Source organism: Balaenoptera acutorostrata, chromosome 1 (assembly GCF_949987535.1).
Source record: "Balaenoptera acutorostrata chromosome 1, mBalAcu1.1, whole genome shotgun sequence".
In the NCBI taxonomy this organism is placed as follows: domain Eukaryota; kingdom Metazoa; phylum Chordata; class Mammalia; order Artiodactyla; family Balaenopteridae; genus Balaenoptera; species Balaenoptera acutorostrata.
The window spans coordinates 180948297-180965996 of record NC_080064.1 but is presented as its reverse complement, the minus strand read 5'-3'; the positions used below and the strand labels follow the sequence as shown (position 1 = coordinate 180965996).

Sequence of the window (17700 nt, the reverse complement as noted above, 5' to 3'; positions counted from 1 at the left end):
ACAGTTTTAGATAAACTATATATTAAGAATTTTAAGGATAATAGAATTATAAGCAAAAGCTCATGAACCTTTAAATGATTTTCTTTTTAATAATAACATACTTTAAGACTCCCATGGCAGTTAAAATTTTCTTTCTACTTTAATTTTCAATTAAGAGATTATTCATTCCAGTTTTTAAAACATTTTATTTTAATTAGCTTAAATTTTATATGTTTAAACTACTATCGCCATAATTAAGATAAATTAAAGTACATAGTCAAAATATAACATCAAATTCATGAAAAGTAAACTCTTCAGAGTTAATATTGTAGGAATAAGGTATTCATAAGCTTTTGTTAAACATGTCTTTAGCAATCTCTCTTCCCAAGGGGATATATCATGCCTTTATATAAGCTTTATTCTACTTATACCCCTTTCTTTTTCTGCAATCATAAAATACATAAACTATTTTATAATACATACAAAAATAAGATAAACTGTATAGAATGTGAATGATACAGGATAGATTTTTGTTAAAGAGTTATTTCCAAATAACTATTTAATTTATAATGAGTTGTATTTAATGTTGAAATTATAAAGCAAATTAAGTATCTTCATCATGTTCTAAATAACATTAAAATGCACATTGAAATCCTGTGTAGACAGGATTTGGGCAAATTAATAAACTTCCTTTGTGTTTATTGAAGTACTAAACGATTCATTGAGTTGAGAAGCAATATGATATAATGGATGGGATCCATTTTTCTGTCTTGGCTTCAGCATTCACTTTTGTTAGTTAAAAGCAGTGTGCCCTCCAGTGCAGTAACATCACCTTTCTGGGCCTCTGTTTCCTCATCAGTGTTTAACTCTATATTTCTATGTTTCTATGTTTAACATCTGTGTCATAGAGATAAATACAGAACGTTATGGGAGTACTGGGAAGAGCATAGTGAAGGGGCACCAACTCAGTCTAAGGCATCATGAAACAGTTACAAGATAGAATTCAAAATATGTGAATGTGTAACAGATTCTGTCATTCAATGATTTAGCAAATATTTTCTAAGTTTCTAAGTACTGTGTGTCTGGCAGTAAGTTAGATGCTCAAAGAGACACACAGATAAATAGAACAGGAATGCCACAGTTGCTTACAACCTAGAAGAGGCCATGAGGTACTTAAAATGGTAACTGTAAGACCAGCCAGCCTTGATGATTGCCCTAAAGCAATATACCTGACAGCTCTTCAAAGGGAGTGATCATCTGTATTTATTTTTATTTCTCAGGACCCATCACAATGCCTAGCGCAGAGCTAAACATTTATAATGAGCAGCATGACCTGATCTGTAAATTGATGACTTAAGTAGTTAAGTATCACAGGAATTCAGATGAAAAGAGGTCATAAGTATTTGGGGCTATTAGAGAACAATTTAATAGGAAAGTATCAGAGGCATTTGAGATTTTGAGATGTGCAAATAAATAAAATTTTAACTATTACAGTGCAGAGGTCTAAACATAGAGAGTAATATGAATGGTAAATAGAAGTAAAAAAAAGTAGTGCTTGTTTTTGTCTCTCTGGATGTTAGATGGCTTTAGCAGAAAGTTTGTTGTCTGACTGGAAGATGCCTATTGATCTGATAGCTGGACTAACAGCCTGAAGAGCATAATGGTATAGTGACCAAAATGGGTCGAATCTGAAGTCCACCACTACCTAGCTGGTTCATCACTTAATTGCCTACACTGAATTTCTGCTACCTCATCTGCAAAGTGGGAATAATAATACTATAAAAATACTATTTTACTGGAATATGATGTTTGTAAAACAGTTGGCTCATTTTACACTCTCAATAAATATTTTCTGGTTCCCCTTTTATCCTTTATTCTATAGGTAATTGAGGAGAGATGATTAAAGTATGTCTTTGAGTCATATAGTTAGTTAGAACTGTGCTTTAGGAAAATTAATCTGGCAGAAGGGATAAGTGAAGAGATAAAAATTTGGGTATGGGAAAACCAGTTACTGAATTTATGATTATAGGGTAATGAAATCCTGAAGTCATGTAATGACAGTGGGAAAACAAAATATTAGTACTATAAGAAATTGCTTTAAATTAAAATTATAAAATCTTCATACATAAAAACGTAGAAAATATACTAATCGTACTTCTAATGTATATGTGTTAAAGAACGTATCGCGTTGAATTGTAATTGCTTATCTGCTTGTCTCTTGCCCCATCCCTCCTCCTTGCCCTTCCCTGTATCCATCAGTTACTTCATCTTATTCATCTTTGAAAAGAGGTTGTGGATTGTTGTAAGGTCGGAGAGCTGATAAGAATTTTGAATCTAGGTTTACTTCATTTCAAAGCCCATGGTTCTTCCATTTAACTCAACGTTTGTAAAACTCTTAATACATATTGTCAAATTCCTTTTGTGAAAAAACTGTACCAATTGATACTTCTCCCACCTATATTAGAATGTCCATCTTATTATACCTCGCTGAATAATATTGTCTTGAAAAATATTTGCTAAAAATAAGTAAACAAAAGTGGTAATTTATATGTACTTAATTTGTTATTTTGCTTTTAATTCTGTTTATGTTTTGACACAAGAGCTATTTTTAGTTGTCTATTTTTTTCCAAATAATTTCTCAGTTTAAGAAGGTATTTCTCTAGAGCTTGAATAAATATTCAAATAGGTGTTCTACTGGCTTTTCTATAATTTTTTAAATATTTAATTATTTGATTCATCTGGAATTTATTTTAGTTTCTTTCTACCATATCATGGAAGGTTTTAATTATTTTCTGAAGTACCAAGAGAACCTTGTTAAAAGATGATCTTATTTATAAAGCAATCAGTAATGTGGTCAATATTTTATCAAAGCTCCACTGAATTTTTAACAAAATTTCATTTTGGAAGGGTTATAAACTATTATATTATAAAATTATAAAATTTGAAATTTATTACAAAATGCATATAATAGGATATTTATATACACTTATGAATATAAAAAATTGGGAAAGGAAAAAATGCTTTTTTAGAATTTGTGAGATGAGCTTATGAACTTCTATAAAGCCTCTTTCCTAGCTTGAGATATGAAAGAGACGACAGAAGTGCAGATCCAAGGTTGTTTGTCCTTGTTACTTTACTGTTAGTTATTTAACCAGTCAATGAAAATAAATCTTCAGTTACATTTCTGTAGAGTTAAACAAGTGTGCCAAAATACATGTGATTCTTGACCTTCTTTTATTATGACAAAACATTACTTATACTACCTCCTTTTTCTTTACATGGATTAGCTATTGATGCACAGAGGAAATAGCATTCTAGTCCTATAGGGATTTTCTCTTGTAGTTGTTATTTTTTTTGTCTTATTGATCTGACTGAACTTCTCACTTATTTGAAAACATGGCACATGAAGCAAAATATCATTATGTATTCAAATATTTGTACATGCATTTCCTGAGTTGTGAATATCATAATTGCAAATGCATGAGTGTAACTGACAGCAGTATAACATGGTTAAGAACTTGGGCTCTGGACTCAGACTGCAGGTTTCTAATCCTAGATTCACTATTTTGTAGGTATATGAGTTTCCTTAACCTCTGTGTGTGGATGATAATAATAGTACTTATCTTATAGAGGTGTGATAATTCAATTAGTCAATTCATGTGAAATACTTAGAAATGTGCCTGGCAGGTAATGTTGAAGAAATTTTCTTGCTGTTGTTAAACACTCTCTATACCACCTTCCCCATGGTCTCTCCAAACAACAGAAAGGCCATACTGGACCAGTGCTGCCCTGTGGAGACTCAGGGAGCTCATTGTTCCTTCTCTACCAGCTGTTTTCTTTCCTCAGTAGTATACGTGCTGTGCTTCCTTCTTTCTTTTTCATTGCTCATAGATTCTTTAAACAGAAGTTACTGCTTCATATTTTTCTACTGGTTTAATCCTTTTGTCAAGTGTCTATTATAGAACATTTTAAATTAAGTAAGATTTAAATGCTATTTATAACATTTTAATGAAGGAGGGATCCAATGGGACGTCAAAGCAAAGTGCATTTGAGGTGCTAGACACACATATACAAACAACATAGGTTATTTTTAAAAATTAATTATAAGAGAAAACTAGAATAATTAGAAGATTAAAAAGTAAAGGGACTTCCCTGGTGGCGCAGTGGTTAAGAATCTGCCTGCCAATGCAGGGGACACGGATTCGAGCCCTGGTCCGGGAAGATCCCACATGCGGCGGAGCAACTAAGCCCGTGTGCCACAACTACTGAGCCTGCGCTCTAGAGCCCGCGAGCCACAACTACTGAGCCCGCATGCCACAACTACCCACACACCTAGAGCCCGTGCTCTGCAACAAGAGAAGCCACCACAATGAGAAGCCTGCTCACCGCAACGAAGAGTAGCCCCCACTCACTGCAACTAGAGGAAGCCCGCGCGCAGCAGTGAAGACCCAACGCAGCCAAAAATAAATAAATACATAAATAATTTTTTTGAAAAAATAGAGATAATAGTACAAAATTTTTATCCTTGTTGATTTTGTTTAATATGTGATAAAATTTCAGATTTAATATCACACATTGTGTCCTCATAGAACCATTTTCTCTGAGATTGTAATTTTAACCAATATAGCTTTGTAAACAAAACTATTCTCTATATTTGAGTAGGTGGCAACCCATTCTTTTTCTGTGGTTTTATTTTGATTAGTGATATTTTATTATATTAAACTTAGTTTAAAAATAATGTTTTTATAGAGTATGATATACCACCTTTTCTAGGTAGTTTACACAGCTTAGTCAGGTCGAAAATGAAGCTTCTCATACTAAATTTAATTTCCAAATTGTTAATAAAACTTTTAAGTGCTGGAGTACCAAAAACTATCGAAAGCTTTACAGTATAATGAGGGAGATAACAGAAGTAAAGTGTTCTAAAGAACAAGTCGATTTTGGAGGAAGCTAGGAACTGCTTCTTAGAAGAGATAATTTCCAATTGAGTTTTAAAGAATGAGTGAGAATATGACTGGTAAACAAATAGGGAAACACATTCATGAAAGAAAACAAGGGATACATTAAAATCTCTCAGGAACTACTAGTTTGGTATGCGCTTCAACTCCTAGGATTATTGAATTATATACAGAGAATGACATGATCAGATGAGCATTTTAAAAAGATTACACTGACAACACTGTGGAGGCTGGCTAGTCTGAAGTCCGGGGGAATAGGAAGATGGCAAATGCAATAGATCCAGTAGAATGATGAAAGACCAACACGTACAGTGTTTCATGACTTTGGAAACACAAGGGTGAGTAAGATTACACTTAAGAACATTGCAGTCAACTGTGAGTTTAGCTAAGAAAAATCCTTTGTTTTCTTGTTTTCAACAATGGAAATATATTTCTTTCTTAATGGAAAGAATAAACTTTGGTTAGAAAGGAGGAACTGGGCAAAAGCTTTAAATGTGTTCCTTGGAGACATTCGTGAATCCTTACTATGCGTATTAAGAAGATCGGATATAAGAAAGTTTATTTATTTTTATATAGTAATACCACACATGGTTCTACAGAGGGTATGGTAAAAATTAGGGGAAAGACAGGCAATAAAATAGTGACTTTTAAATTACTTTCTGAATTTGGCAACATAGCTATTGTTAAAACCTGGATTCAGATTCTGTATTCTGAGAAAATTATTAAGAATATAGTTTAACACTATAATGTGTTTAAATTATACACATTTTTTCATATACAGTATCTTTCTTGACCCTTGTAATAGGTGAAGTAGGAAATTATTATTCTCATTTCAGATAAGAAGAAACTAAAGTTCAAAGAGACTGCTGGCTAAAATAGAGTTGGGACTAGAACCCAGATCCTATGCATTGACTTAGGAACTTTGTACCATAATGAGATTCCTTTTTCTAGCCACTAGGTGGTGATAATTTGTTGTTAAGAGAAAACTGAAGTAATTTAGATTTAACTTTGATCTAGGATGTATAGAACCTGACAAATGATAATGACCAGATTATTGGTATAGTTTTTCATGTTCTCTGATAATATTATCAGAATTTTGAAGCAGGGATAATCAAGTGCTTCTCGAATTACACCTGAATAATTTACATGGATGCTCTACATACCCATTATGATGCTCTAAATACCCATCATGAGGAAAGCGGTTAAGGGAGTAATGGTCTATTAATACAACTGACTATTATGTAACTGTTATGTACTATATACATACATTTAGAAGGCACTTAGTATACTTAGTATGTGTTCAAGGAGTAAAAAAATAATTATGTAATTTTGTAATTCTGTTTAAAGACATTCAAATCAGTATTACATGAAAGTAAGGTATAAAATTGTACATATAGAGTGAGTTTAACTGTTAAAATGAATTTTTAAAAACATGTCAAAATTATATGTGAGTAGTGAGATTTTGGATAAGCCATTTTCTTTATTTTTGTATGGTGGAAATACTTTACACAGTGGGCATATATTAACATATTAATTTTATAATAAGATTTAAAATTAAAATGAAGGGATAGTTGCAGTTACCAAGATGAAACCTAGCTCCACAATTTCCAGGCTGACTTTCCTGACATTATATAAGTTTCTTTTGAAGCTCTTGGAGGGAAAAACGGAAAATGATAGCATCCTTCTACTTTCTTTTTATATATATATATATATATATATATATCTTAAATAACGTACGTTTCTTCAGCAACAACTATCAGAACTTTTAAGGCTTGGGACTGCTGTTTTAATAGCTTTCCATAGAAGATGATAAATATTTTGTTTACCCTGTCAATTTTATATGAGAGAAAATATACAAATATGGTGGGCATAATTTATATATTCCCAAATTTTTGAGACTTTATCACAGTTCATTCTGAAAAATAATTATATATATAGTGGAAAAATTGTTGAAATTTGGTCGGAGGGTGGATTTTATTCCATTTTAAAAATCCTATTCAATTGACGGTAAACTTGAATTGTAAGTTCCCTGCCTCCCCCCCGCACCCCCCCCCCCCCCCGCCCCCGGACTTTGTTTTCAGATAGATTAGCTTAGTTTTCCCAGTACAGTTTTTATACATTATTACTGTTTTATTTAATTTAAAGAGTTCATAAAAGCTAGGTTATTATTTTTTTTAACATGTTTTATTCAGCCTGTTAATCTTAAATGTATGTTGAAATGTTAACTCTTGACATTTTAATGCTTCACCAGCGACTATAAATATACATCATAACTATTACCTACAATGAGTTTACTCTTTGGTATTTACTTATTGAACAGTATATTTTATATTGCATTTTAAACACTTAGATGGAAATTGAATTGAAATAACTAGTCTTTTGTGTTAAATTTCCTTCCATTAGAAAAAAATACATAAAGTCCCTTTCACACCCGTGTCCGCAATGTTAAAGGTGACTGTATTGTCAAAGATCGCTGGTGAGGAATTGCAGGCTACCTCACGAGATTATAAATGGACAAGGAACTTAGATTGAATCTTAAAATAATGAGTTTTCAACGAGTACATTTTTCTTCATTATAAATTAGGAGAATTGAACATGAGGTTAAATGTCTGCAGGATGCCTTTGTTCATAATGGCATTTCATACGTGGGAAAGTGTTTTCTTAGTTTTGTTGCTGTTCTTGTTGCTGTTCTTGCTGTGACGCTGGACCCCCCGAGGGGCTCGGAAATCCCATAAAGTGATTAAGTTACCCTAGTCAGTAAAAATGCAGTGATGGGGTGGGTGCATTTAATGTGTAAAAATTTTCTCAGTAGGTGTGCTTTTATAATAATTTTTAAATATGTTCTTGCTCACCGGTCTATTTTTATTCACATTTTATCTTTGTATGATTTTTTAAAAATCTTTATCACATTAAAAGATCACATTTAATGCTATTAGCCACATTATTTTTTTTAATGGAACATTAATTTCATTTTGCTCCATTTATGAAATTTAAAGCTTTTTTTCCATCATTGGTGCAGCTTAGATTATCTAGAACTTCATTGTCCCATATGATTACCCCTAGCCACATGTATTTAAACTCAAATTTTAACTAGGTAAAATTAAAGTAAACGTTTAATTCCTCAGTCATACTAGTCACATTTAATATGTTACTTAGGTACATTTGGCAAAAAATATAACTCAAGCTCTTGAATTTCTCCAAAAAATAAAAACTGTGTTCCTACAACCTTGTTATCTGTAACATATGGATTTCTTTTAAATCATGAGAAGTCTTTTAACTCTCAGTCATGCTGGGGAATATCACACCGAGTCTCTAAGCTGAAGCTGGGCCATCCTCTCTGCTATGTCACGTCAGGTACCTACCTCCATATTCTGTGTTGTGTCTGTTTTCGCCTTTGAACAGAAGGGTCCAGGTATTTTCATCTGCATATCTCTGGTGACTAGTGTCACTCCAGTGACAGTGTCTGGTACATAAAAGACAATAAAAGTTTGCCAAGTGAATATTTTTTTCCCCAAACTCTTTTTTAAAAGGGCATATGGGTATATATGTTTGAATTATACCATCACAAGTCAGTTTTCAAAATAATATTATAATACAAAGATGTTTTATCTTTCTCACCAAATTTTTGATCATCCTTCCTAATTCAGGGATCACTAAGCATCTATTATATGGCGAACTCTAGAAATATAATCCTCATGGAGCTTATAGCTTGGCAAGTAAGACAGAAAGGTGCATGTTATTACTTGTAGCTGCAGGTGAGGACTCCTATAAGTATAAACAAAATGTAAGTAGACACTAGAAGTTTAAATAAATAACACTTGTGCTATGACTCATATTTTGAAATATAATAAATACTTTTACTTGATGACCAAGATTTCTTTTTTCAATTCTAGCTCCTTTTATAGCAAATTATTTTACCAGTGATGACATAGATAGAACAGTGTTATTTACTCATAGGTTTTTTTCCATGAGATCTAAAGTAGACTAAATTTCTCTTTAGCATAGTATCTCTTTTAGGTCTCCAAATACTTATGGAAGACTGGCATAGCTATATCTTCTTCTAAATTATCATTGCATATATTCTGCTTTTTCTGATAAGTGAGTTTTTGCTTCTTTTAGGAGGATTTTCTATGGGAGGGTGCATGGCAATGCATTTAGCATACAGGAATCATCAAGATGTGGCAGGAGTATTTGCTCTTTCTAGTTTTCTGAATAAAACATCTGCTGTTTACCAGGTAAGTTCCAGATTTTAAAAACAAAACAGAAAAAAAAAATGAGACATTCACACATTGAAACTAAAACAACATTGATAATTACACAATAACAGTTGATTCACAGAGCATTCCTGGGAATTCAAATTAGTTATATTGATAAATTCCAGCTGGTCATCCATGTTTAGGAAGTGCCTTGTACAGAGATTACTGTTAAGCAAAGTGTCAAAGAGAAAAGGATAAAAAAAATGTGTATGCTATATATGTATCCTGCATACATATTAAAAATATAGATGATTATAACTAGGTTTGCTTATTATGTCATGAACATAATCAAACCAAAGAATCAGTTACATGGCTGATACCTATTTTGCAGCAATATCCTAATTTATGAGTATGGTATATTATAGTGCTGCAGCCTCGTTACCAGAAGTAGAACCAGCAGGTATGGAAATGAGAACAAGAATGCTGTTTTTTCCTTGATTGTACCTGAGCTCTGTGTTCCTCCCTCTTTCCACTCCACGTGGAGAGGTTTGTCTTCCCAAGACACAAGGTTTCTTCGGGAAATGCTTTGACCATTTGTGAGACAGTCCTCTACGGAGTAAATTCAGGCCACGTACAACTGCAGCTCCAGTGGTGCCAGCAACCAGCTAAGCTCCTGGTCCTGGCCCATCGATATATACCTCAGAGAGCTCTACCACCGCCTCTTTTTCCCCTTTAAATATTGAAGCTTTGGTTAAATTGGAATTTTTCTGCCCCCTCTGATTTCTAAGAATAATGTTCTTAAATGAATTTCTTAAACTTCTCCGTTTTTATGTTCTCTTCTCTAGGCTCTTCAGAAAAGTGATGGTGTCCTTCCTGAATTATTTCAGTGTCATGGTACCGCAGATGAGTTAGTTCTTCATTCTTGGGGTGAAGAGACAAACTCAGTGTTAAAATCTCTAGGAGTGAGCACAAAGTTTCATAGTTTCCCAGGTGTTTACCATGAGTTAAGCAAAGCTGAGCTAGAAAAACTGAAGTCGTGGATTCTTACAAAGCTACCAGACTGAATGAGTCAAGATTGATTTGTTAATATATAAGTAATGTCTTTATGAAAAGTGATTTTTACTGCCAAATTCTAATTTGATGAACAATAATTAAAATATTAAAAAATATCAACAGTTTACTGACTTATTTATTAGTTATTGAAATGATTAGCACCATAGAGAGTAGTATAATTGTATTAATGGTTAACAATAATTTAGGCAAACATCTGTGTGTTATTTGTCAGATACATTTTTATAAATATTTGAAGGCCTTATAAGTAAGTAAATATTGAAATATTAGAAAGTAATTAAACTAGCTGAAATAAAGGCAATGAGAAACCAGGAAAAGCTTTAACATGGTATTACTTTATCTTTGTTATCACTTTCTTTAAATTGCCTTTCCAGAGATATTCACGTTCGTGTAGTTTTTGACAAAATAACATTAGTACCCCACATTTATAAAGTAGTTTCCCGTTACCTCACCTGATCATCACAAGAGCTTGATGAAATAGACTGAGTAGTTGTTACTGGTATTTTATAATAGGGATAGAAGGATTGAAGACTTTCCCAAAGCCTCAGGAGTGGAAACTAGAATCCAGACCTTCTGGTCCCAGTGGAGCTCCCTTTCTCTGAGAAAAGATTGCTGCTCTGCTCCAGTCCTAGGGTTCCAGTTGCTCTTCAGACCCTTGTCAGCACTCAGTATGGCCAGTCTTTTCAATTTTATCCATTCTAGTGGGTAGATAGTGGTAACACTTTGTGGTTTTAATCTGCATTTTCCTAAACTAATGATGTTAAGCAATTTTTATATGCTTATTTGTGATCTGTATAAATTCTGATGATATCTCTATTCAGATCTTTTGCCCATTTTTTTATTAGGGCATTGTAAGAGCTTGCATTGTAAGCGCTGTTTATATATGCTGGATAAAAATCCTTTGTTAGCCAGATGTTTTACCATTTTTTTTTCTTAGTCTGTGGCTTGCCTTATTTTCTTTACAGTGTAATTCAAAGAGCAGAAGTTTTTAATTTGATGACATCCAGTTTATTTATTTTTTTTTCATTTATACTTTATGCTTTTGATGTCATATTTAAGCAATCTTAAGAAATTCTAGGTCACTAAGATTTTCTCTTATATTTTCTTCAACTAATACACTCCTTTAGTGCTATAAATCTTCCCGCAAGTATTATATTAGTAACATCCCACGATTTTTTATATTTTGTGTTTTCATTTTCATTCAGGTCAAATCTTTCTAAATTCCCTTTTGATTTCTTCTTTAACCCTTGGGTTACTTAAAATTGTGTTATTTTCTTTCAGTATATTGGGAATTTTCTAGAGATCTTTGCTATTGATTTCTAAGTTAATTCCATTGTGGGTCAAGAGAGCATACTTTGTATGGCTTGAAACCTTTTAAGTTTATTGTGACTTGTTTTATAGCCCAGAATATGGTCTATCTTGGTGAATGTTTTGTGTGCACTTTAGAAAAATATGTATGATGCTAGTGTTGTGTGGAGTGTTCTCTACATATCAGTCAGATCAAGTTGGTTGATATCCTTGTTCAAGTCTACTATATCCTTGCTGATTTTCTGCCTGCTTGTTTTATAAATTATTCAGAGGGGAATATTGAAAGTTCCAAGTATAACTGAATTTGTTTCACTTTGCCATTCCTTCAGTTTTTGCTTCATGTACTATGAGACTCCATTATTAGATGCATAAACATGTAGGACTATTACGTTCCCCCGATGAACTGGCCTCTTCTTTATGAAATGATCGTCTTTATCCCTGATAGATTTTTTTGCTCTGAAATACTCATTGTGTGTTATTGATATAGTCCTTCCAGCTCCCTTTAGACTAGCATCTTTTTCCATACTTCTCTTTTAACCTATTTGTGTCTTTATCTGTAAAGAGCAATTCCACCAGGCAGAATACAGTTAGGCCTTCCTTTTCTATCCAGTATGGTCACCTCTGCTTTTTAATTGATTATTTAGAACATTTTAATGTGATTGTTGGCGTGTTTGGATTTCAAGCTACCATCTTAACTGTTTATTTTCTCTATATTCCATCTCTTCTTCTTTGCTCCCTTATTCCTCTCTTTCTACTCCCCCATTTTTTCTTGGATTATGTGGTTTTTTGCTGGCTTCTTAGTTATGATACTTTGTACTTTTATTTTAATGATTACTTTAGGGTTTATAGCATATAATTTTTATAAATTTTTTTAAATTTTGAAATAATTACAAGCTCACAGGAAGTTTTAGAGATAGTACAGAGGAGTCCCATGTACCCTGCGCCCAATGGTTACATCTTACGTAACTATAGTATAATGTCAAAACCAGGAAGCTGACATTGGTACAATGTGTGTGTATAGTTATATGCCATTTTTTCACATGGCTGCATGGATTCATGTATCCACCACTACAATCAATATGCAGAACTGTTCCATCACCACAGAGATGCCCGTTGTGCTGTCTATAGTCATATCCATCCCTTCCTCTGTCACCATCTAACCCATAACAACCACTGATTTGTACTCCATCTCTATAATTGGACATTTTGAGAATGTTATAGAAGTAGAACTATACAGTATGTGACATTTTGAGATTGACTTTTTTCACTCCATCCAAATTGTTGCAACCATCAATAGTTTACTTCTTTTTATTGCTGAGTAGTGTGTCATGACATGAATGTATTCAATATTATAGTTTGTTAAACTGTTCTCCAATTAAAACACAGTTTTTTTTTGGCTATTACGAATAAAGCTGCCGTGAACATTCTTGTATAGATTTTTGTCTAGACATAATTTTTTTTCTCTCTGGGATAAATACCCAGGAGAGTGATTCCTGGGTTGTATAATAAGTGTATGTTTAAGAAACTACCAGACTTTTCCAGAGTAGCTGTGCCATCTTATATTCCTACCAGCAAGGCAGGAGAGAGAAATATTCTCTACATCCTCATCAGCATTTTGTAGTATCACTCTTTGTTTTAATTTTAGCTGTTCTAATAGGTATATAATGAAATCTCATTGTGGTCAAAATGTGCATTCCCTAATGGCTAGTGATGTTGAGCCTATTTTCATAAGCTTATTTGCCATCTCTATATCCTATTTGGTAGATGTTTCTTCATGTCTTTTGTCCATGATCAAATTGAATTTTCTTTTTTGTTTGTGTTAACTGTTGAGTTTTGAAAGTTTCTTTTAATATCTTCTAGATGTGAGTCTTTTGTTAGATATATAGTTTTCAAATATTTTTTCACTGTCTGTAGCTTGTCTTTGCAACTTCTTAGGTTATTTTATGCAAAAGTTCTAAATTTTAATGAAGTCCAGTTTACTGACTTTTTCTTTCATGGATTATGCTTTTGGTGTTAGTGAGCTATTGTGAGTTAATTTTTGTATAAGGTGTGAGATTTAGATTGACATTCATTTTATTTTTTTTGCCTATAGATATCAAATTGCCCAGCACTATTTGGTGAAAAACTATCCTTCCTCCATTGAATTATTTTTGTACCTTTATCAAAAATCAGTTGTCTGTTGCTTGTGTGTCTGTTTCTTGTTTATCTGTTCTGTTCCATTGATCTCTGTGTCCGTCCACATAATGTTAATTACTATAGTTATATAATACTTGAAATCAGGTACAGTTAATTCTTCCTAATTTATTCTGCTTTTCAAAATTGTATTAGCTATTTTAGTTCCTTTCCTTTCCATATAAATTTTAAAATACACTTATCTATATCCACCCAAGAAATCTTGCTGAAATTTTGAAAGGAATTTTGCTAAATTTGTATAACAATTTAGAGAGAATTGACATCCTTTCCATATTGAATCTTCCAATTCATGAACATGATATATTACTCCACTTATTTAGGTCTTCTGTAGTTTCTTTCATCATTTTTTTGTAGCATTTAACACACAAGTTCTGTACATGTTTTGTTAGATTTGTACCTGAGTATTTTATATTTTGAGGAATTATAAATGGTACTTTACTATTAAATACAGTTTCCCTGTGTACATTGCTAGCTTATTGAAATACAATTGTTTTTTGTGTGGGTGTCTTATAGCCTATGATCTTGTTTAGCTCAGTTACTAATTCTAGGAGGTTTTCTGTAAATTCCTTGGGATTTTCTACAAAGAAAATGTCACTTGCAAATTGGAATCAATTTATTTCTTCCTTTCCAAATGAAGTCCTTGTATTTCCTTTTTGTTGCTTATTACGCTGGCTAGAACTTCCAGCACCATGCGGATGAGAACAGTGAGAGCAGACATCCTTTTCTTGTTCCCAGCCTTAGGGGGAAAGCATTCAGTCTTTCATCAGTAAATATGTTAGCTGTAGGGTTTTTTGTAGATGTTCTTTATCAAGTCAATGAAACTCCTCTCTATTCCTAGTTTTCTGAGAGTTTTTATCATGAATGGTTGTTGAATTTTGTCAAATGCTTTTTCCACAACAAGGGATAAAATTATGTGGTTTTTCTTCTTTAGCCTGTTAATAATATGTTCTTCTATATCTGATATGTGTTTTTACTCTAGCTGTTTTTAAGAGTTTCTCTTATCACTGATATTGAGCGATTTGATTATGACATATATTGGTATAGTTTTTCATGTTTCGTATCCCGGGGGTTCCTGCTAATCTTTTTAGGTGGTTCTTTCTGGCCCCAGATAGTTTACTCTGCTGTACTCCAGGTGGACCATCTCTAGATCTCTGGAGTTCTGTCTCTGTGAAACTTACTCTTCTCTGGTACTCTGTCCTCTCAATTCTAGCCAACATCATCTACTCAGACTCTTAGCTCTGCATGTCAACCCAGGGAGTCCACCAGGCTCTGCATGGATTTTTACTCTCTGTTCTGCAGTCTGTGAACTCTCTCAGGGCAGTAAGCTAGGGACATTATAAGGCTCACCGTGTTTCCTTTCCTTCTCTCAGTGATCACTATCCTTCATTGCCTGATGTATGCTGCTTTGAAAAACATTGTCTCCAGTATTTTGCCTTTGTTTGCTTGTTTTGTTTTTGTTTTTGTTTTTGTTTTCTGGTTGTTTCAGGTGAAAGAATCCATCTAGTCCCTGTTTATTAATTACATTATGTCTGAATGCTAAATTATCCTTTAAAGAGATTTTTAAAAAGTTTTTTAAAGTCTTTTATATTTACCCATATTCTTTCCTTTTCTAATGTTCTTCATTCCTTAATATAGCTTCAGATTTCCATATGGTATCATTTTTCTTCTGCCTGAAATACAGTAACATTTATGACAGACATGTCTGCTGCTGTTAAATTCTTTCAACATTTTTCTATCTGAAAATGTATTATTTTGTTTTTATTTTTGAGAGCTGTATAGAATTCTAACTTGACAGTGTTTTCTTTCTTTCATTACTTTAAAGATCTTATGCTGTCATCTTCTAGTTTGCATTTTTTCTGATGTTGTTCTAATCTTTTATCCTCTGGCTGCTTTTACAATTTTCTCTATTTTTAGTTTTAAGCGATTTGATTATGATGTGCTTTGGTGTTGTTTTCTCCAGTTTCTTTGTGCTTGGAATTTCTTGAGTTTCTAATCTGTGGATTTATAGTTTTCATGAAATTTAGAGACATTTTGGCCATTGCATTTTCAAATATTTGTTTGCCTATCTCCTGTCCCTTTTTTGTAGGATTTCAATTATACTTATATTAGACTATTTGAAGTTGTTTCACAACTTACTGGTACTTATTTTTTTCTTTTTTTAAATTTGTTTTCACTCTCCATTTTATTTTGGATAGTTTCTATTCCTGTTGTGAATTTCACTGATCTTCTCTTCTGCAGTTATTTGTCATTAATCCCATCTTTTTTATCTCAGATATTGCCTATCTCTAGAAGTTCTTTTTTTTAAATTTCTTGAATTCATATAATTAATATGCTTAGTCTTTTCTCCACCTTCTTGAATATATGGGATATAGTTTTAATAGCAGTTTTAATATCTTTATTTGTTGAGTCTATCATCTCTGTCATTTTTGACTTTGTTTCTTTTTATTAAGGATAAATTTTTTTGCTTCCTTTGTATGCCTAGTGATTTTTTATTGGATTTCAGACATTGTGAGTTCTACATTGTTAAGTGCTAGATCAGTTTGCATTTCTATAAATATTTATGAGCTTTGCCGTGGAATGCAATTACGTTACTTGGAAAGTACTTAGAAGTATTTTGATCCTTTCAGGCTTCCTTTTAAGCTTTCTTAGGTAGTACTAGAGCAGTGTTTGCTCCAGGACTAATTTTGCCCCACCATTCAAGCAACACAAGTTTGAGTACTCTAGCTGATACTCACTGGATTGTGAGATTTTGCACTCTGACTCGTGGGAGCTCAAATTTTTCCCAGTCCTCTCTGAGCCTCAGTGATCGTTCCTTCTGTTCCTTCTAGGTAGTTCATACTTTCCTTACACAAATCTGTTGCTTAGTACTCTGCTGAAGATTTGAGGGGGACCCTCTGAAGATCTCTGGCAGTCTTGCAGCTGTCCAGTACTCTGTCATATGAACTCGAAGCTCCTTGACTTTCTGGACTCCCAGCTCTGTCTCCTCCCTCAGCTCCATCTGGGTCTCCGTCTCCATGCTGTAGCCTTGAAACTCTTCACACAGTAAGCTGGGCATTTGTAGAGCTCACTGCATTTGCTTCTCCTTCTTAAGGGATGACTCTCTGTACTGCTAGTGCCCAATATCTGAAAATATATATGTAGCCCACCTTTTCAGTTGTTTCAGGTCAAAAAATAAATCTGGTCCCTGTTCCATCTTGGCCATCTTGGTCATAAGTGGAAGTCCCTTCATTCCCCTTTTATTTGAAGCTATAAACTGTAAATTTGAAGAGGGAGGGAAGGAGAAAGAAAGGGTAGGAAGGAGAGAGGAAAAGAGACAGAGACTGAGATTTTAACTAATAAAGTCCAAATCCCCTCAGAGAAGACTCAGTTCTGCAGTGTTTTAATTATCTTAAGCTTTTAATGACCTTCAACTTCTTGACGTTTTAAATGCCCTGGCTTGAATGTACATGGTATCATTCATGTTTAAAGCCCTTATGGCTGCAATTTGCCTTAAGAGTAACATATATACGTATCATAGATAAGGGTGTCAGGCTTATACGTGTTGAGTATATACATACTAAATATAAGAGAAAGGAATCCAGATTTTTTTGGTGAATATTTGTCCTATCACTTGATAATTATGTATTCTTGGATAAATCTCAGCTTCTGCTACAGTATACTCTTGTGAAATTGTTGTGTGAGGATCAAGTTGTATAGCATATGTAAAAGCCTTTAATAAAATGTAAAGTTAAAGAAATTGAAGGTATTACCTGTATTGTTTTGCCAGAAATGGAGGGATGTATGCGTGTAATGGTTATAAATCTTTCTCCACAAACTGATCTATGCATGGAAGATACATCTGAATATTTTATATGATAATCTTCGATCCAATTCTACTCCCCTACCCATTGGGCTGATAGGATATTCAGTCTTAGTTATCATTTGCTGCTTTACCTCATTCCAAATCATGCCAGTCTGGGCCCCCTTGCAAAGGGCAGTATCTTTAGGGGAGGCCT

The 17700-nt window shown here is 33.3% G+C and overlaps 1 protein-coding gene across 1 annotated transcript in view; it reads left to right on the top strand.

Annotated features, from left to right (window-relative positions):
• Nucleotides 1-17386, top strand: part of LYPLAL1 (lysophospholipase like 1) — a 37018-nt gene extending 19632 nt beyond the window's left edge. Inside the window, exons 4-5 of the mRNA XM_007172076.2 lie at nt 9057-9172; nt 9979-17386. Of these exons, the coding sequence (XP_007172138.1) occupies nt 9057-9172; nt 9979-10197 (335 nt within the window). The 3' untranslated portion in view covers nt 10198-17386. The remainder of the gene's footprint in view (nt 1-9056; nt 9173-9978) is intronic.
• Nucleotides 17387-17700: the final 314 nt, after the last annotated feature.